Below are 22,091 nucleotides of genomic sequence, written 5' to 3' on the forward strand. Positions count from 1 at the left end.
GTAAATGTTTTGGTTGAGTTTAAACGTCATGAGCTTTCCCTCCCCAGGATCAAGACTGGCTCTGAAAGTGAAATAGGAGGAAAATGAGCAGTCTATGAATTGGGCATTCTCCAGTTGTGATATCGGGAAACATTCCTAGAAGCACACAGTTTCACTGACAAGTTCATCAGTCAGGGACGCTTGATGCTTGTAACATATCAACAGAATCAGTTACTGAGACCAAATGTGTCTCTTAAATTTTTTTCCGATATAAGATATAATACTAAAATATACATTATCACATTAAAACAACATCCAAATAAAAACAAGTCTGCTTGCATAAAAAGGTATTTGGCTGCCAATGGAAATATGACAAAGATGGAGACAAGCTAGTCTCCATTGGAAGGGATTTCCATAACATGAAAGCAGCTACTGTGTAGGCTTCTCCTTTAATTGGACTTAGGAGTAACTTTTCTATAATATTCCTAACTAGCCCCTCTTTTCTTTTGAAAACAGAGTTTCTGAGCTTTGACAAAAATGTATTTTGTGGGTTTATTGTTTACACCACTCCAACCCAACTCCTAAGTCTTGGATCTCTAATTGGAGAATTTCCCACTGGAAGTTTACTGTCAATATGTAAGATTATTTTTTGTTCTTCCCAGGACTGATATACTCCCACCAAATATTCAGATTCAGGCAAAAAACCCAATGAAAGCATTACTTTTGCCCTAATACGGCAACTCAGATGCATTATGACATTGTCCTACTCTGCCCACTTCCCAATTATGATTTTTACCAGATATACTAAAAATACTAAAAAAAACCCCCCAAAAAAAACCCTGAGGTAATAATCTGTAGGTGCGTTGTTGTATGAAGGGGGAATGTTTTCCTTCAGCAGTTTAATTTTCTATTTTTTATTTACTATTCAGTTGTATGAAATTTACTTTTTTGACATCCCTAAAGAAAAACAAATATTCTAAGTTTGTTTCCCCCTTAAAATAGCATTTTGCCACCTTCTTTTGAACGGTACGATCTTTGTCAGAAAACCGCAGTTGAAAACATTTTCAGCTGATTGAAACAAAAGCTACCATTTTCCCTCTTTCCTTTGAATATATATGTTTAAAAAGGAGTTTGGGACTGAAAATCTTTGTTTCTTCAATTTCCATCTATAAGTTTTTTTAAAACCAACAAAGCAGATGCTTGAAATAATTAAGAATCAACTTGGAATTAAAATGCTGACAAAACCACTTCCTTGGCAGTACATAGCAGTGCTTGTTGTACTGCAATCAGCACCACATTGTAAGATTGTGCCTTTGAGTCTCTTTGATTTTAAGCTAACGAATGATTTGATATTAAACTCAGTTCTTCCCATTATGGCTCCTCTGAAATCCCATCTGGAGTCAATGTATCAAAAGATTGTTCCCGTTTTTACTTATGTAATTATAAATTTGAAATAATGCCTCCAAATTAAACTACACTATAGAAACCAGGTGCAAACAGATACCAAAGAAATCAATATATGTTGTTGAAGGCTTTCATGGCCAGAATCACTGAGTTGCTGTGAGCTTTCTGGGCTGTATGATCATGTTCCAGAACCATTCTCTCATGAAGTTTCACCCACATCTATGGCAGGCATCCTCAGAGGTTGTGAGGTCTGTTGGAAAACTATATAAGTGGGGTTTATATATCTGTGGAAGGTTCAGGGTAGAAGAAAGAACTCTATCTGCTTGAGACAAGTGTGAATGGTGCAATTGATCAGTTTGATTTGCACTGATTGGCCTTGTAGCTTCCAAGTCTGGCTTCTTCCTGCCTGGGAGAATCCTTTGTTGGGAGGTGTTAGCTGGCCCTCCTTTGTTGGGAGGTGTTAGCTGGTCTGGAATTTCTCTGTTTTCAGAAAGGAGGAAACCATGAAAATGAACAAAATCTGGCTACCAGTATTAAAAAACTCTAAAATCAAGACAGTAAATAAAAAACACCACTCATAAAACAGAGGCTTCTGGAACATGGCCATACAGCCCGGAAAATTCACAGCAACCCAATATGATTATATCATGGCTCGGATATCTTCTCTGAAAGTGGCTTCCAAAGCTTTTACTGTGGCACAAATTATCCCTCCAAGATTTTTTTTTAATTTCAACCACATTGCACTCTTGAGGGATTTCTCTTCCTCTTTTGGATTTTTATTATACAGATCAATAATATCATCAAATAACAACAAAAAAAAGAAATTCCATGCAAATTGAAAAAAATGAACAGTTTGTGATAGAAATAGGACACTAGTATTATTCTAATTACTCTAGGGATGAAATTAATGTTTGAATGTGTTCAAACCTTTTCCAGAAAACATCATGTTAAATGTCAATAAACCTTGATGATAAAAAGCCTAGAGTGATAAGAATCTGTACAGGTCAAGACTTACTCTACACAACATATTCATGTGGTTGTGTTATTCAGAAAACAACATTATACATGCATGAAACAGCCTGTACTTCACAGAACACAGGAAGGCTATTTTCTGCGCAGAACATGCTTTTTCCTGTACATAAAATACTAGGCTTTTCTGATGTTGCAAAACCATCACATGAAGATTTTGCACAGAATAAGCCCAAATTGGCTTAAACTTTGCTTGGGGCCCAAGGGGAATGAGTGTTAGTAAAAATTGTACCTACATATTCATCTGCACCAATATTGAAAAGGATTGAGAAGCTGCTGTACTTCATAAATTAGATTAATTAGATTCCTGAAAGTTGCCATAGTCTTTGAAGGCTTTTAAACAGAGGATGGATGATCATTTGTCGGGGGTGCTTTGACTGTGCATTTTCTGCATAGCAGGGAATTGGACTAGATAGCCCATGCGGTCTCTTCCAACTCTTTGATTCTAAACTAGTCATAATTCTACCAGATCAGTAGAATGGCATCTTGAAACTGCAATCATTTTTTTCCACTGAGGCAACTAAATAATTCTTTGACACCATATACAAATGTTTCCAAATGGTGTATATTTACAAAACAGTCCTGTCAAAATGTATATGCTTGTCACGACCCAGGCTACAGAGCACCAATAACCATACGCAGAGGCCAGATTCTATCTAATATCTTTATTAAGGAAATATATAAAGTTAGTAAAAGCAAATGTAAAAGTTAGTCCAGAAGCAGACCTTTCAGGAAAGGTCAAAATTAGTCCAAAGAAACAATGTCCAATATGAAATATTAAGGTCCAAAGTTGTAATCCAATAACCGAAACACTCACTTTGCCAGGCAAAGTGAGGGGAGATGACAAGGTCCTTTAGTCCATGAACTTGAGCAAGGCTAGGAAATAACTTGATACTTGAAACAAGGCTTGAAACGTGGAACAAGGTAACGAGGAACAAGAACAAGGTCCATGGAATAACTTGGTAAAATCCGTGAAACAAGGCAAGGGTTAGTCCTGGGAAACAAGGCAAGATCCGTAGGTAAACAAAGGCTGGGAAACAGGAGCGGAGGCTGGAAACAAGGCAAGGCTTGAGCAGGAACGAGGCTTGAATCGGAGCGCGCTGTCCAGACACAACTCGCTCCGGAGGCTGACGAATTGACTCCGCGAAGTTACTACGCGGGTAAAACACCTATATAGAGTCTAACTTTCCCGCCGAAGCAGTTCTCTGGGAACCAGAAACGAAAGCTAAACTCTGAGACCAGATGTCTGACTCCTTAAAGATTCTCACGAAAAGCAGACTTAATTGGGTACATTCTTAGCTGCTATCCTCGCACTCCTGCGCGAAGCTGCTTCCAAACCCCTCTGTTGTTTACAAAACTCATGGCGAGAGAACACGGGAGATGTAGGCTCAGGGTTTGTTTGACATACTTCTGGGACACAACTTTCTTGCAGGTGCAAGGTTCCCAGATCTGCCTGGGAAAGATCTGGCTGAGAAGATTCCAGTTCTGACTGGGAAGGTAAAAAACCCAAGTTTTCTTCTTCATCAGGCATTACAATGTCATGAGCAGGACTACAAGGCCCATGAGTCATCACACTATCCCCCTCCTCAAGGCCCCTCCCAAACTGGGACTCTCTCCCCGAGGCGCGAGGTCGTGGCTTGGCGGGATAGGTTTGATGAAAGCGACGGGTTAGATCAGGAGCATGGACTGTGGAGGCGTCTTCCCAAGAGCGTTCCTCAGGGCCAAAACCCACCCAGTCAATGAGATATTGCAGGCGGCGGCGGTGAAAGCGAGAATCTAAAATGTCCTGAACCTCGAACTCGTCCTCCCCATCCACCAAAATAGGGACGGGGGCCGGCCGGTCTACATCTGGCCGCACACCATCCGCCGGAAGGAGCAGGGAGCGGTGAAACACTGGGTGAATGCGCATTGAACGTGGAAGTTGGAGTTTGAAAGTCACGGGGTTTAATTGCGCCACCACTGGATAGGGGCCAATGAAACGGGCATCTAACTTCCGGCAAGGGCGGTGGGAAGGCAAAAAGCGAGTGGACAGAAAAACCCGATCTCCTACCTTGATTTCGGGGCCCGGCTGGCGATGTTTGTCCGCGTGACGTTTATAGTCCTCCTTGGCTTGTTCCAGTTGCTGGAGCAAAAGTTGTTGCACCGCTGTGAGTTCCTGCAGCCAATCTTCTGCTGCGGGAACTTCTGTAGTTTCAATGACAGGGGGAAAGAAACGTGGATGGAAGCCGTAGTTTGCAAAGAACGGCGTTTCTTTTGTAGAAGCCTGGACTCCATTGTTGTAGGCAAATTCCGACAGTGGTAACAGAGAAGCCCAATTGTCCTGTTGGTAGTTTACATAACAGCGAAGGTACTGTTCCAAAGTGGCATTGGTGCGCTCCGTTTGCCCATCCGTTTGGGGGTGATGAGCTGAAGATAAACGAGAGTCTATGCCCAATAGTTTTTGTAGTGCCTTCCAGAAACGAGAGGTGAATTGGGATCCACGGTCTGTGACCAAACTCTTGGGCAATCCATGTAGTCTGAAAACATGTTGGAGGAATAAATCTGCAGTCTCTTGGGCCGTGGGAAGACCTTCACAGGGAATGAAATGGGCTAACTTGGTGAAAAGGTCCACCACCACTAGGATCGTGGTGAATCCACAGGAAGGTGGTAAGTCAGTGATAAAATCCGCAGAAATTATTTCCCATGGGCGAGATGGGGTAGGAAGGGGGTGTAGAAGCCCTGAGGGCTTCTCCCTTCTTATCTTGGAGCGCTGGCATACTGGGCAGGTGTTAACATATTTTTCCACATCCTTGCGGATCTTGGGCCACCAGAAATCTCTTAGGATCAAATGCATGGTTTTAAATAGTCCGAAATGCCCTGCTGGTTTGCAGTCATGACACAGACGAAGTACTTTTTCCCTGCCCGGTCCGGGTGGGATATAAACATGATTTCTATAGCAAAGCAGTCCATCTTTAAGCGAAAAGGGAAAGTGCAGACCTTGACGAAGTTGGTCCTGCGCCCAGGCATCTGCTTGCTGACTAGCCCTGATTTCTTGAGCACAGATGGGCCCTGGATTAGGGGGAGTTGAATCAATGGGAGTGGATTTGGTGTTCCCCACTGTGAGCGTGGCAAAGTTCTCGGGTTGTAGTAGTTGGGATTCAAAGGTCTCCTTGCGTCCTGCAGCGTATTCCGGTTTACGTGACAGGGCGTCTGCTTGCTTGGTTTGGGCTGGGGTCACATAATGAATCTGGAAGTTGAAACGTTCAAAGAATAAAGCCCAACGTTGCTGCCTTTGATTTAGCTTGCGGGCAGTTCTTAGATGTTCTAGATTCCGATGATCAGTGTGGACTTCAATGGGAAATTTGGCCCCTTCTAGCCAATGTCTCCAAGTTTCAAAAGCTGCCTTTATGGCTAATAGTTCTTTTTCCCAAATGGTATAGTTCCTCTCTGGTGCGGTTAGTTGACGAGAATAATAAGCACAAGGATGAAGGTGATCTCCCACCGGTTGTAGGAGCACAGCCCCAATTGCCACATCAGAGGCGTCCACTTGCACCACAAAAAGGGTTTCAGGATCTGGATGCTGGAGGATTGGCTGGGATGTGAATAATTTCTTTAGTTGCTGGAACCCTTTCTCTGCTTGATCAGTCCAGCGGAAGGGCCGTTTTCCACGGATGCAGCTAGTGATTGGGTCAGACCAGCGGGCAAAATCTGGAATGAACTTGCGGTAGTAGTTCGCGAACCCCAAGAATCGCTGCACCTCCTTCTTGTTAGTTGGCGCCCGCCATTCCAATACTGCGGAAACCTTGGCTGGATCCATGGAGAGCCCTAGAGGCGAGATACGGTATCCAAGGAAATCTACCTCTTGTAGATCAAAAGCGCATTTTTCCAGCTTGGCATAAAGTCCATGATCCCGCAATCGTTGTAACACCATTTTGACGTGGTTCTCATGTTCTGATTGTGATCTAGAAAACACCAAAAAATCGTCCAGGTAGATTATCAAGAACCTATCTAGATAGTCCTGGAAAATGTCATTGACAAAATGCTGGAACGTTGCGGGAGCTCCGCATAATCCATAATTCATAACTCGGGACTCGAATAATCCGAATTTAGTCTGGAAGGCGGTCTTCCACTCGTCCCCTTCTCTGATGCGAACTAAGTTGTAAGCTCCCCGAAGATCCAGCTTGGTGTAAACCTTGGCTCCTCGAAGTCGGTCTAGTAGATCCGAGATTAAGGGCAGGGGGTAGCTGTTCCGCTTGGTGATATTATTCAATGCTCTGTAGTCCACCACCAAGCGTAATTCCCCTGACTTCTTCTTCACAAACATCACTGGGGAGGCGGCTGGGGATTGAGAGGGTCTGATGAATCCCTTGCGAAGGTTTGTCTCTATGAATTCCCTGAGAGCTTCTTGCTCTGGTTCAGTCAGGGAGTAGAGATGCCCTCGCGGGATCGGGGCCCCCTCCACCAAGTCAATGGCACAGTCATAAGGTCTATGTGGGGGTAACCTTTCGGCTTCTTTTTCATTGAATACATCCCAATACTCGGAGTACTTCTTTGGCAAGGTGATAATGGGCTCGGTGTCTGTGGCATGGCAGACCTTGGCTACGAGGCAATGATTTTGGCAGTACTTTGAAGCAAACTGCAGTTCTCTGTTGGACCAGGAGATGCTTGGGTCGTGAAGTGTCAGCCATGGAATCCCCAAAATCACAGGGAAATGGGGAACCTCAGTAACAAAGAAGGAAATCTCTTCCATATGTTCCCTTATCCACATCCTGGTGGGTTCCGACCACTGGCTTACGGGGCCCGTCTTGAGAGGGCGACCATCAATAGCTTGCACCACACGGGCATTCTTGAAGTCATGATATTGTAATCCCAGAGAGTCGGCATACTCTCTATCAATGAAATTGTTGGTAGCTCCTGAGTCTATCATGGCGTGGATCATGACGGGTCCCCTTTTTGCTGACCATAAGGTGACCACTAGAAGGAACAGGACCCCGGTTGGCGGCTCTTGAATGGGTTTCTTGACCGGGTTGGCGAGCCTCTCTACGCCCGGTCGTTGGCTTCCCCCGCCGGCTGTGTGCCAGCCGCCTCAGACGCCTTCGTCTCCGTGGAGGACGCCGCCGCAAGACGGGCGGCGGGCTTCCCTTTGGCTGGGCACTCTCTGGCGAAGTGGCCCCCATTCCCGCAATACCAGCAGAGATTTAGGCGTTGGCGGCGGGCCTTCTCGGCGGCATCTAATCTGGGACGCACATTGCCCAACTGCATCGGCACCTCCTCGCTCCCTCTGGGGTATGGGGATGGTGGTGGGGGTCTCCACACTGGACGCGGCTGAACGCTGGCGGGAGCGGAGGGTTTTGCCTCAGCTCTACCGCTCTGGCCTCGGACCCACTGTTTTCTGTTGGCAATCATGACTTCAGCCCGTAAACATTGATCGATGAGTGCTTCCAGCGTTTGGGGAGGATCCACCTTGGAGATTTCCTCCAGCATTTCAATGTTGAGACCCTCCCGAAATTGTCCTCTGAGGGCAACATCGTTCCAGCCGGTGTTGTGGGCCAGCACTCGGAACTCGGCTATGTACTGAGACATGGGTCTGTCTCCTTGGAAGAGGCGGCGGAGTTTGTGCCCGGCGGCCTCCAAATTGTCCTCGATTCCCCAGGTCGCCTTAAGGTGGTCCAAGAAATGTTGCGCTGACCTTAGATGTGGGGAGGCTTGGTCGAACAGAGCCGTCGCCCAGTTAGCCGCTGGCCCGTCTAGGAGACTGTAAATCCACGCCACCTTGATGTCTTCCTGGGGAAACTCGGCATCACGGGCCTCTAGATAAGCTTGGCATTGGCGACGGAAAACATGAACCTTAGAAGCTTCTCCAGTAAACTTGGTTGGCAACGCCATGGCCGGAAGACGGATTCCGCGTTCCTTCAAACCCTTTATTTCCCCATCCTGTGCATTGAGCTTATCACGGATTCGGTCCACCTCATCCTTGTCGATGGTGTAGGTAATCGGCTGGCCGCTCGGCCCAGGTACGGTTCCGGTAGACATTCTGGCCGAGGTTAATTGGTGCTTAGGGTGGCGGAGTCAAACTGTCACGACCCAGGCTACAGAGCACCAATAACCATACGCAGAGGCCAGATTCTATCTAATATCTTTATTAAGGAAATATATAAAGTTAGTAAAAGCAAATGTAAAAGTTAGTCCAGAAGCAGACCTTTCAGGAAAGGTCAAAATTAGTCCAAAGAAACAATGTCCAATATGAAATATTAAGGTCCAAAGTTGTAATCCAATAACCGAAACACTCACTTTGCCAGGCAAAGTGAGGGGAGATGACAAGGTCCTTTAGTCCATGAACTTGAGCAAGGCTAGGAAATAACTTGATACTTGAAACAAGGCTTGAAACGTGGAACAAGGTAACGAGGAACAAGAACAAGGTCCGTGGAATAACTTGGTAAAATCCGTGAAACAAGGCAAGGGTTAGTCCTGGGAAACAAGGCAAGATCCGTAGGTAAACAAAGGCTGGGAAACAGGAGCGGAGGCTGGAAACAAGGCAAGGCTTGAGCAGGAACGAGGCTTGAATCGGAGCGCGCTGTCCAGACACAACTCGCTCCGGAGGCTGACGAATTGACTCCGCGAAGTTACTACGCGGGTAAAACACCTATATAGAGTCTAACTTTCCCGCCGAAGCAGTTCTCTGGGAACCAGAAACGAAAGCTAAACTCTGAGACCAGATGTCTGACTCCTTAAAGATTCTCACGAAAAGCAGACTTAATTGGGTACATTCTTAGCTGCTATCCTCGCACTCCTGCGCGAAGCTGCTTCCAAACCCCTCTGTTGTTTACAAAACTCATGGCGAGAGAACACGGGAGATGTAGGCTCAGGGTTTGTTTGACATACTTCTGGGACACAACTTTCTTGCAGGTGCAAGGTTCCCAGATCTGCCTGGGAAAGATCTGGCTGAGAAGATTCCAGTTCTGACTGGGAAGGTAAAAAACCCAAGTTTTCTTCTTCATCAGGCATTACAATGTCATGAGCAGGACTACAAGGCCCATGAGTCATCACACTGCTTGTGTTTGAGGGGTGTGTGCATGCATTACATGGAAATTGCTGGCTGGAATATTATCTGGCTCAGCAGATAACCAAATCCAAAAGGAAATCTTCTCTTAGTCCTACAGTCAATACCCAGAGGAAATGATAGAAATATAAGTCCTAAATAATTGTGACTATTCCGTGTTAAATACTCTCAGGATTTGAGAGCAATCAATCAGACATTAAGCAGGAATAGCTTCAGACAAAGAGTTTTCTCTCTTAGTGTGACATCCTGCAGTGGGCAAACAATGCTCTGTGGACACTGATAGAGAAGATTATCTTTCAGGCAGAGTGATCAACTCCACATTTTTTTCATTAATCATCACCACTTCTCCTCTTCTCAAGCAGTGAGACTTCAGGTAGTCATTATTTTATTCTTTTGTACTATGTCTGTTGGTAAAATATTGCAATATCTTAAGACAAGGCTGTAAAATATCAAGCATGGAGAGGCTGAGCAAACACAATAGGGTTATTTTTATCCCCTAAAACCACATAAAAGATGCCAACCCAATTTCTTTTTTTGGAAGATTCTGATTCCTGCTCTCATCTTTTGCGTTCTGGTTCCTATAAGATCCTAGAAGTATGTCTGTTAATCTTGGGAGTCTGATATTGAAACCTTCCTCAAATCTCTAGCTTGACTTTGCCTTTAAAGCTAAAATCACTGAAACCTGAAACTCTAGGCTGATCTGAAATAGCTCTTTCTCTCAGGGCCCTTCCACCCAGACCCAAAAACCATGATAGGTTTTGGATTAATCCAGAGTAAACTGGATTTGCTGATTTACTCTTGATTAAAAAAACAGATGAAAAGATCCAGACATTACTACAAGGTCTGGATCTTTTCAGGTGTTGGGCCTGTGGGGATTGACGATTTAATGTGATCCCGGGGGCCATGTTAGTTCTTTGGATTCTAAGGGCTCTTTTAGACAGGCCAAAATCCCAGGAGGAACTGGGATTTTTTGCAGAGAGGAGTGGCTATATGCCCTCCCTGGTCATCCAGAGGTCGACCTAGGAAGGCATATAGCCAGCCCCCTATTTCCTCTCTAAATTTATTGGGATGGCCTGGCTGTGTCCTCAAGCCCCTTGGAGAATGCTTCTGATGCACCAGGAGCTTTGACATTTTGCCCCCTCCATATCTTGGGGTTTGGGGCTTCTGTGTGGCTTCAATCCTGAGAGGAACTGGGATTTAAAACCCTTAGGCTCACCTGTCATTTAGGGAATTCTATTAGTTTAGTTTATTTCTTAGAGTCCCTGTTCTGGCCCTGAGGACTTAACTACTGTGTTTTCCTTTTCTCTCTCCTAAACTAAGTGCTTCTTAACTCTTACACATGCAGATTTACTGAAACTAAGGAAAGGATGTGTAAACTCCAAATCTTATTTTTAGAGATTACTCTCAAAACAAATTGGCTGTTACATCTATCACCTCTTTATCAGGCTTAGGTAAAGACTTAACCACCTCTACTACCAGCACCCATTTCGGCAAGCACATATATCATTCTTCCTGAGCTTCATAGCAATTCCTGAACCCCCAAACAGATTTACTCTGCACTTAAATCCTTTGAAGATCTTTTGCCCTTACAATCCTTCTATGGATCTGGAACTCTGGCCTCATGGCGACTACCACATTTGACAAGTGATTGTTTTCAATATGGAAAACTATGGCTAGCTTTCCTCGTTAACTATTAAAATGTTAAAAATCAGTGAAGTTGATAATAAAAAAGCAAGGATTTATTACATATCTGGAAAGTTTTAGAGTGTTTTTACTTATTTTGATGATAATTTGAACATCCTACAAGAAAGGACTATGTAACCTATTTGGGTTAATTGTAATGGTCTATTTTATATCATATGTTCTATGCTGTTGTAAACTGCCTTGAGTCCATTGGAGAAAGGCAATATAGGAATTTCCCAAATATATAAATAAATAAGTGGTCAAACATCATGTTGACAAAGCCCCGTGGCATCTGTATAAATAAGGTTTTTCTTTTCTAGGCATAGTTTCAGGCTTCCTCCACACTTTGTCTGGTATTCTCTACTGACACACATTACTGATGTAAGTTACGTTGCAGCAGATAATGTACAGCAAGGAAACATTCCAGCCATCACAGCCAGTGGTAGAATTGGGTCCCTAAATAATTAATTCTGCCTGGGACATCACTGATTATGTGGCTGGTCTCTTCCACAGACCACATAGAAAATACTAAAGGAGAAATGTGAGGGGAAGCCCTGAAAGTATTTCAGTCCACTTTGCCACTTTGTATGAGAGCAATATTTCTCCAGCAACAGTTTCTTTCAACTTGACCTGTCCTACTTGGAAGAGTTGCTGTGAAGATCATTTTTGGACAAGTACTGCCATGGTTGCCAATTATATTATTATGATTTTGGGCTAGGGAAATCACACAGTGTGTATTTAGATTTGCTTTAGAATTACATAACAAGGAAAGCTTGGATAAACTCATATGTCAGGTGTTATGGTGCAAAGGACGCAGAAGGGGAGGGTTCTGCCCAAATCTGATCCCCTGTGAAGAGGGGCACAGGACCCCCCCCCCTTTAGACCTCCCTCCTAAATCTCTTTCAAACTCCTTACTTTCTTCATTTCTCACATTTTTGGACCACTTTGTTCATTTATGCAATACAGTAGAGTCTCGCTTATCCAACCTAAATGGGCCGGCAGAATGTTGGATAAGCGAATATGTTGGATAATAAGGAGAGATTAAGGAAATGCCTATTAAACATCAAATTAGGTTATGATTTTACAAATTAAGCACCAAAACATCATGTTATACAACAAATTTGACAGAAAAAGTAGTTCTATGAAAAAGTAGTAATGCTATGTAGTAATTACTGTATTTACGAAATTAACACCAAAATATCACGATGTATTGAAAACATTGACTACAAAAATACGTTGGATAATCCAGAACGTTGGATAAGCGAGTGTTGGATAAGTGAGACTCTACTGTACTTGTAAAGAAGCTTGATCCTGCTTTCTTTTTCCCCTTAAGATTCCCCACTTCAACTATGGATCATCATAAGAGGATCCATAAAATGACAAGGTGTTTAAACTTATGAAATGTGTGAGAACAAGTACAGACAAAGTCAGGGTCAGGCATCTTGTTCTGAACAGGAAAGAAGTCCCACGGCACCTAATGGGATTTACTTGTGGGTAGGTCTATCTAGGAGTCTGCTTCCAGCGGTGTGTAGTGCAATGCAAGCATCTTTGGAAATCACTTTGGACTTAAATATTGGTTGGTTTACAATGAACTCCAGTGTAATTTTAAAGGCCACAGCTACATTTTGAGGATTACACAGACTTAAAGATGTAAGTCTTACACCTCCCATTCCCTTAACACAAGGTAATATTTTTCGCATCAGTGCCCCAGCAAACAATCAAAATGGATGAGAGGGGATTTCTGTTTGGCATGCATGTAGAGACTGCCTCTTCATCCTAAAAGCCCTGTGAAGTAGATTAAAGTAGACAAATGAAATTGAGCATGACAAGCACATGAGCTTTGTGGGAAAATGGGGATTTGAACTTTATAATTCCATTCTGTGAAATTACAGGAGGTCAACTAAGAAGTAACTCTTGCAAATCTTTGAAACCCTAAAGCAGTGGTTCTCAACCTGTGGGTCTCCAGATGTTTTGGTTTTCAACTCCCAGAAATCCAAACAGCTGATAAACTGGCTAGGATTTCAGGGAGTTGTAGGCCAAAACTCCTGGGGACCCACAGGTTGAGAACCACTGCCCTAAAGAAAGAATTGTGGTTCTAAAGGTCCAAAAACATAATTCTGGGTAGCCCAGCTATTTTGATTGTACCACACATTTATGGGAGCAAAAGCCTAAATAGATCTAGTTTCAAGTAAATCCCACGAAGCACAATAGGACTGATTTTCCAAGCCAAGTGTGGATAAGATTTCAATCCTATCTGCCTGCGTAGACAGGACACCCCAGACTAGAGTGTTTGCAGAATAAAAAGTTAAATGATGAAAATAACATCTTTTTGGTGGTCAATTCTTAGACAAAGAATTATGCTTAGATGATAATAAGCATTCAATCAAAGAAATCATGTTGTTTATACAGAGGAAGAATAAGTCACACTTCTTGGTGTTTTAATTGCTTGACCTGGTACCCTGTCTGAAGCCAGATATATCGTTTGCATAAAGCATTTAAGTAATAAAATCCTCCTGCACACTGAATTCCCTACTGAAGTGTCTTCCTTACTTTGAGCGAATGAAGTATCTGCACATTCTCATGCCTGGAGTAAGCAGCTGGCAATTTGAGAGCTTGAAAAGACTTGAGCTTTCAAGGCATGGAAAAATGAAGATCCCATGTGTTTTGTGAACAGCAACTAATTTATGTCTCATTCCCATTTGCAAAAACAGCTGCACCTTTTCCAGGTTTGGAAAAGAAACAAATAAAATCTACTCAGCCTAGTTTGCCAGTGTCACACTAAGGAGTTCTAGCACTCCATTTCTATGTTACCTTTCTGGCTTGCTACAGGTACTTTGTCGAGAAACTAGACCTCTCTGGGAAATAACTCTAAAGCCCCCGGTGGCACAGTGGATTAAAGCCTTGTGACTTGAAGGTTGAGTTGCTGACTTGAAGGCTGCCAGGTTCAAATCCAACCCAGGGAGAGCGCGGATGAGCTCCCTCTATCAGCTCCAGCTCCATGCGGAAACGTAAGAGAAACCTCCCACAAGGATGGTAAAAACATCAAAAACTATCCGGGCGTCCCCTGGGCAATATCCTTGCAGACAGCCAATTCTCTCACACCAGAAGTGACTTGGTGCAAGTCGCTCCTAACATGAAAAAAATCCTCTAAAGATGGTTCCTTAAACTGCAAATCCACTGGCTATGGCTGCAACATCTGGAACAAGTGGAATGGTAGTGTTGCAACTGTGTAGATAAAAGGGGCACTGTGCCTGTGGCTCCCCCCCCCCCCCCCGCCAATCCCATTGCCTACATTGGTACTATAAGCACTTGCATAGCACACCAGGACTATTCAGGCCACTGAAATAAAAAAAGTTTCAGGAACAGAAGCTTTAAGGGCAAACTTAAAACACTGTTACAGCACATCTCCAAAATATATGAATATATATGCCTCACTCTGCATGCAATGCAGACTGTATCTTATTTATTCCTGACATAACTTCTGGTTAATTTGTGTTCTATTATATTTGCTCTTTATGTACATTTTTAAGCACAAGTAGGTAAAAAAGATCAATGAGACAGAATTTGATCTCAGCAGGGTCCAATGTCTAATCATATGTTAGCATTTTATTTATTCATTTAGGATTTCTGCACTAAAACATTTACATCTATTTATTTATAAAAGACATTTGAAAACCATTTAATTTTGCAATGGATTGATTTATAAAGTGAAGTTAAGTTATAAATGTATGGTAGGCAACTAACATTAAGCTTTACGACATATACCGTCCTGAGAACAAAAAAAGGAAATTTACATTCTCTAATAAGCCCTCTTGTAAGAAGAGTACTGCTGACACAATAATCACATTGACAAAATCTGTACCAATTTAAGGCTCCTTAACAGATCTTGAGGGTAGACCTTATTAAGACAAGGAGATAAAATTGAGTTCAGACAGATATGCTATGCTAAGCTTAACTGGATTTCTGAATTTGCAACCTGTTAAATGAGGAGCCCCAAACTAGCCTAAAGCCTTAGTGTCACCTCTATATTTCATATAAACTAAGTTTTTGCTTCTCAGGAACTCAATGCTACTGAAATTTCATCTACATGAGAGATGGTCTGGGAAATGACATTGCCCCTATGGCAACTTTAAAACACAGCCACAGCCCATCAACATTGATAGCAAACCATATCAGCCCATTAAAACTCTAAAGCAGAGACTGTTAAATAAATGTAGTACATACACACACAAACACAATACTGTAATTAAAAAGTCAGTTGTTTTACATATATGAGAACAAAAAAGTGACAAGACTAATCCTGAGACTTTTTGGTTTGGTTGCTCTCCTTTCTGCTCTTTCTCTCTGTGTATTTCCATTCACATCACATGTATATATTACTTTAATCCTCATTCAAAATAAATTTTGAGACAGAGAGAAGATAAATGCAAAATACACGCTGTTCATTAAATACACCACTAGTTTCTTTTATGAAGAAGAACCTCCATTGTTATTTACCTGTGTCATAAAGATATTATTCAGGAGGTAAACAATTAAGTTCAGAGATCCTGATTTAATACATTTTCAGGAGAAATATGTTTTCTCATAAGCACAGAACAAACTGCTATCCACATAGTTGTTTCTTTCTATGCCACAGTCCCCTAATGGAAAATAAGAGGATCTGCACTTTTAACTGAAGTGATCAGAATAGTTAAGATGGTCCTTTTTCATATTTGGCAGTTAGCTGAATAAAAAGTGAAAAGACTATGCTGTGGGAATTAAAAATAAAATCATCTGTAGCAGACCGCAGCTGTGTGAAATTAAGCTTCATTTATGCAGTTCTATGATGTTCTGTCAGCTTCCTAAATGCTGCATAATTTCAAATTTCACCATGTTCTTTTCTTGGATAAAGATTTGCCTATTTCTCTCTTAAAAATATTAGTTTAAAAGTGATTTGAAACTAATATTCCTCAAAAACTTTAATTTATTATTATTATGTGGGCTATGACAAGTATCCCAGAGTAGGGAATGAAATTCTAATGGGATTCCACCTATATTCCCAGAAATAATGGGGTTTACGCCAATATTTTGAATTTTCTATTATTTTCTATCATAAACATCTTACAATGTTATCCTTCTTATCATTTGGGAAGGCTCTATGAACTGCAAATCATGGAATTCCATAGTATATTGCATGGTAGTCAACACAAAATATAGTTCTGTAGTTGTGCATGTAGACCAGGCATGGGCAAACTTTGGCCCTACAGATGTGTTGGACTTCAACTCCCACTATTACTAACAGCCTACCAGCTGTTGGGAATCACAGAAGTTGAAGTCCAAAACACCTGGAGGGCCAAAGTTTAACCATGCCTGATGTAGACCCTCTGTAAACCCCAGAATGCTTGAAAAAGCAATATATTGGATTGAATGGAGAACATCCACAAATAGAGGACACTCCTCTTTTTACAAAGTTGGTCTCCATATGGATAATGTAGTTCAAACACTTCATCATCTAACATATTATTTACAATACCAAAATAGAGTTGCGCTTAATGGCAAAAAGCACAAAGGTGATGAGAGAAGGTGCTTCCAGTCATACATTTAACCCTTTCCAAAGAACGTTAAAGTCTGCACACCCTGGGGGAAACAACGAGCATTTCTATGGGTTGTCTCCATTGCAGCGCAGTAACTTCTGGGCTGCCATGGAGCCAAAACAAAACCCTCCACAAGACCCTTACAAATAAAAATAAACCTTAACGAGCACCATTAGGCCTCTCTTCAGCCTGATGAAACATACCAATGACATACGAGGAGATGGGGGAGGGGGCAAATCGCTCCTGGTTTCCCCCGACTTCCTGCATGACATTGGTATGTTCCATCAGGCCTGAAGAGAGGTCTAATAGCTCCTGGTAAGTTTTCCTTTTCTTTTTAAGAGTTTGGGGGGTGGGTGGGAAGGGGATGGGCACCATCACACATCTTTGGATTCCAGGAGTCCAAAAGGTGTGAGATGGGTGTGTGGACAGGCCCTTGGGTAGTCCTGGAACAGTCTGTGGGCCTGTCCCCACAAGGACCATAGCCCATTAGACCGATGCCTTTCAGGAAGGAGCGGGTCTAAAGGGCTACCAAATTAATTCAGGATAAAGTAGGGTTCCTGCTTTGTCTCGAATTAATCCTATTTTACTGGGGACGTCATTTGGACGCTTCCAGTAAAAGTGTGAGAGGGCCTGGGATATGTGCCCTGTCTCGATGGACCCAGAGGTTTGCAGCATGTACTGGAGAGGAAAGAAGACTGATGTGTGATAAAAAAAACAAAAAAACCCCGAAAACTTACCAGGAATCATTAGACCTCTCTTCAGGCTTGATGGAACATACCAATGACACGCAAGAAGACGGGGGAGTCAGAAGTGATTCCTCCCCCCCCCCCCCAGGACTCCCTGTGTGTCATTGGTATGTTTCATCAGGCTGAAGAGAGGCTTAATGGTTCCTGGTAAGTTACTGTTTTATTTTTAAGGGTTTGGGGGGGGGATGGGAAGGGGAGGCACCATCTCACATCTTTGGATTTCAGAAGTCCAAAAGGTGTGAGATGGGTGTGTGGACAGGATCCTGTTCCCACAATTCCCACAGCCCACTAGACCCATGTCTTTCAGGAAGGCACCAAATGGCCTACCAAATTAATTCGAGATAAAGTAGGGTTCCTACTTTGTCTTGAATAAATGCTATTTTACTGGGGGCGTAGTTTGGATGCTCCCAGTAAAAGTGTGAGAGGGCCTGGGATATGGGCCCTGTCTGGATGGACCCAGAGGTTAACAGTATGTACTGGAGAGGAAAGAAGGTTGATATGTGATAAGGATGAGGAAACAAAGTAATAATTATCTACCACTTCTAAAGCACACCAAAATCATACCAGAAGGAGCTGCTTAGTGTTTACCAACATAAACTTATAACTCAAGGGGAAGTATGGGCCTGCTTTTGGCTGATGAAATAATCAAGCTAATTAGGATTGTTGCTGTGTGCCTTCAAGTCATTTCAGATCTTGGGTGACCCTAAGTCTAAATTTTAAGGCCCACAGGTCTTAGTCTGGGGGACCCCTGGTTTAGTTGCATCAAATCCCTCCCCCCCCCCCCCCAAAAAAAAGGCTGCTGTCTACACTGGAATAGGACCAGTGGTAAATTCATGCTTGTGGAGACATCTATAGTTATAACTAAGATCTCCCTACTGCACAGGTGTTTCCCCCCAACTAACATGTGAAATGGAGAATTAGGATAGCTGATAATATCCAATGTCTTTTTTTTTTAAAGAGACAATTACAATGCCCATAGTTGTAGAATGTCACCATTCTAAAGTTTATCTATTACAATGTTTCCCAAACATTAGTTTTGGTGTTCAGCTCCCAGAATCAATGTTCATTAGCTAAGGCAGATGAAGCTTCCAAACACTGAGGTATAAAACACCTGGAGAATTGAGCTTGAGATTTGCTTATCTAGTAATGTATTCTTTTAAGCTATTTTGCAGTAGTCCTGGGTGGAGTTAGCCCTTTGTTCTTCTTGTTTTCAGTAAACTAATTTTGGTTAACTTTCATCTTGCCTAAAGTGCCTCTGTATGTTCAAGATCTTGATCTTAATAGAAGATATACTGATAGCCCACGAGTAAAGCCAGACACTATAGTTTTTCCTAAAGGCTCAGGTGTACCATCACAATGGATATTTAAGCACAGAGCAACAGAACGATTTAAAGAGAAGTTGATTCTGAAAGAACTGTATGGAATCTCATATATATTAGTTTTTATGACAGTTTTGTACAACATTGACAAACTGCAGTAAAAAAAGCCCAGCTACAATAAGAAGACTTTTCAAAGAAGCAAGACACTACAAAATATCAAGAAGTATAAAGGGAAAGGAACTCAACCATGATATTGCCAAGGGCATCATGACTACAAGACATTTTTTCTCTGATAATAGTGTCTGCTGCTACCAATCTAAAAGGGTGGTTTTCTTTGTAAATCCATCATACTGTAGAAAATGCCATGTAAGAAATAGTAGCACATCATATGATATCTGTGCTTCCTTGATGCCCACTGAAAATATTACATGTATGTATTGAAACAAAATGGCATTATTAAATCAAACACCCTGAAACGGATTTTGGAATATTCATTAATGTATGCAAACAAGCTTGGTGATAAATAGTAGGGAAATCCTTACCTTGGAGAGCTTGAAGAGTGCGTGTCTGTACAACAATGCAGAGCTGCAGGACCAGTTGTGGGGCACTTTCCAGAAATGTAGCAAGCAAGTGCAGCATACTCACGTCTGCATACTCATAGACCATTTTCCAATAAAAGCGCCACCTGTCATTATCTCCACTCCTCCTACTCCTGATGCCCAAGTATATCGTGTGAAAATACCTAAAGAAAGATTTTTGAGGAAAAATAATTTTAAAAGACCTGCAGATAGTATTTCAAAGTATAGTAATGTACCAATATATGTATTTGAGGAGGGGAGGCCATGTACATCACTTGAAACCCCACACATATCCTCACGAAGGCCTGTTTAAAGACTTCCATCTTTGGAGATCTTTAAAGGGAGGCTGAATGAACATCTTTTTGCAGTGTGTTACACATACGTACACACACACACACATACAGATATATATTCCTAAATGGCAAAGGGTTGGACTAGATTCTTAATTGTGTTAATTGTTTTTAAAAGAGAGCAAGGAGGGAGCCATTTTAATCTCCTTAGGGAAGAAGTTGCAAAGGTGGGGGGTGACCATGAAGAAGGCCCTTTCTCTCGTTCCCACCAACCATACCTGGGACAGGGTGGGACTGAGAGCAGGGCCTCATCCACTGATCGTAGAGCTCAGGCAGGCTTGTATATGGAGATGTGGTCAGTCAAACAGTCTGAGTCCAAACTGTTTAGGGCTTTAAAGGTAATAAACAGCACTTTGTATTTCACTTGGAAATGTACTGCTTTCATGCTTTATGCTCTGATACGGTCTATGATGTTTACAACAGTAAACCAAGTCAAGGGAGGTAACTTGCCTATATTATATAACATAACATACTGAACATACTGAAATATTTATGAAAAAATAAGAAAATTTCTAATGGCTGGTTACATATATAGGGAACATTTACTGTGATGTCTGATTTGCTTCTTGCATTAAACAGTACATTAAACAATTTAGTTACACCATAAACAGCCACTCTTTCTACCATCTCATAAGTACAAGGAATCAAAATCACTTCAGCTGGGATTTTAAAAGAAAACACAGAAAACAAACAGTAATTCAGGTAAATGGATTTTTCACCTGCTGCCTACCTACTTGGGGGAAAAAAAACCTTTAACATATTTTTAGCTCAATAGAAGTGACTGCTTACATAAAAAGTAATTGTCTATTTGTTCATTATCTGTATATGAATATAAAAGTGTGAGGGAAACCACTTTGTTTTCTTATCAAATAACATTTCATCTGATGAGTGTTTTACGGCACAACCTCAAACACTCAAAATTAAATTACGGTCATACTAATTTCCAGACAAATAAATTTTCAGATGGATAATAAAAGGTAGTTGCTAGTACCATAGATTACCATTTTATCAGAACTCTCAAGCAATCAGCAAAAAGCAAAGAAAGAATATTACATTCACAAAGGTGTTTTTATAACCCAGTAGAACTATGTTACATTAAGTTTGTATTTGTCTTAATTTGCTTTTAGGTACTGTATTTCAATATTAATATCAGGTCATTTCTGGCATAGTATAATATGACGTACGGAACTAGTTGGGCCTATTTTAAATAAAAACTCTCAGGTAACTAGAAACTACATTTATCTAGCATCTACTAATCCATATAGATGCCGATTAACTAAGGGCCCTTCTACACTTAACTAAATCCTGAAGGGAACTGGGATATAATATTGAAATATTAAACTACCATATAACTCTTCCTTAAGAAGAACCATACTGAATCATTCAAAATCCTATATAGTCCAGAAATCACTTGTCACACTGGCCTATACAAGATATAATAACTCATGTTTCCCAATAGCTCACATTCCCCAAAAGTAATATACAGTGATTTCTCAACTTAAGAGTACAATTTGTTCCATGACTGGGCTCTTAACTCAAAATGTTCTTATCTCAAAGCAAATTTCCCATTGCAATTTTTAGTTACATGTTTTTAAATAAGAAAATGTTCTTTATAAATAACAAATCTCTATATATAAACATATAATGTGGTGTTTTACTATGGAGTAATCAACAAAACCACTGAACCCAATCACACCAAATTTGGCCAGTCATCCATTCTATGTCTTTCAATAAAAAAAATCTAGAAAAATAGTCCAAATTACAGAGGATGAGGAAGAGCCTTTCTCCCCCTAACTGCCAGTTAGAAAGGTAGGCTCCGTTGCCTTTAGCCTCCCCCCCGCACTGCCTTTAGGCCCCGTTCCCTTTGTATCCTAGCAACTTCCTCAGCCAAAATGGCACCCAGGGCAGAAGCAGAGTGCACTTAGGCCTTATTCACACTGTCTATAAAATACAGATTATCCCATTTGAACTGGATTATATGGCAGTGTAGACTCAAGGCCCTTCCACACAGCTATATTATCCAGAATGCCAAGGCAGATAATCCACAGTATCTGCTTTGAACTGGGTTATCTTGAATCCATACTGCCATATAATCCAGTTCAGTGTGGATTTTATACAGCTGTGTAGACGAAGCCTCATATAATCCAGTTCTGAGCAGATAATATAAGATTATAAATATAATATGTAATAATTACTGTGGTATAACAATACAGAACAATATAATCTCTAAAACCAGGACAGTAAATAAAGAGCAACACTCTGAAAGCAGGGAAATTGGGAATTCCAGAAAGGAAACAATCAGGGCCAGCTAACACCTGCCAACAAAGGATTCCCCCACGCAGGAAGCAGCTAGGCTTTGAAGCTGCAAGACCATTACATGCTAATCAAGGT

The 22,091-nt window shown here is 41.7% G+C and overlaps 1 protein-coding gene across 1 annotated transcript in view; it reads right to left on the bottom strand.

Annotated features, from left to right (window-relative positions):
* Nucleotides 1-22,091, bottom strand: part of xkr4 (XK related 4) — a 155,084-nt gene that overhangs the window by 39,167 nt on the left and 93,826 nt on the right. The window contains exon 2 of the mRNA XM_008116188.3: nucleotides 19,315-19,514. Within this exon, the coding sequence (XP_008114395.2) occupies nucleotides 19,315-19,514 (200 nt within the window). The remainder of the gene's footprint in view (nucleotides 1-19,314; nucleotides 19,515-22,091) is intronic.

Source organism: Anolis carolinensis, chromosome 4, assembly GCF_035594765.1.
Source record: "Anolis carolinensis isolate JA03-04 chromosome 4, rAnoCar3.1.pri, whole genome shotgun sequence".
NCBI classification, from domain to species: Eukaryota; Metazoa; Chordata; class Lepidosauria; order Squamata; family Dactyloidae; genus Anolis; species Anolis carolinensis.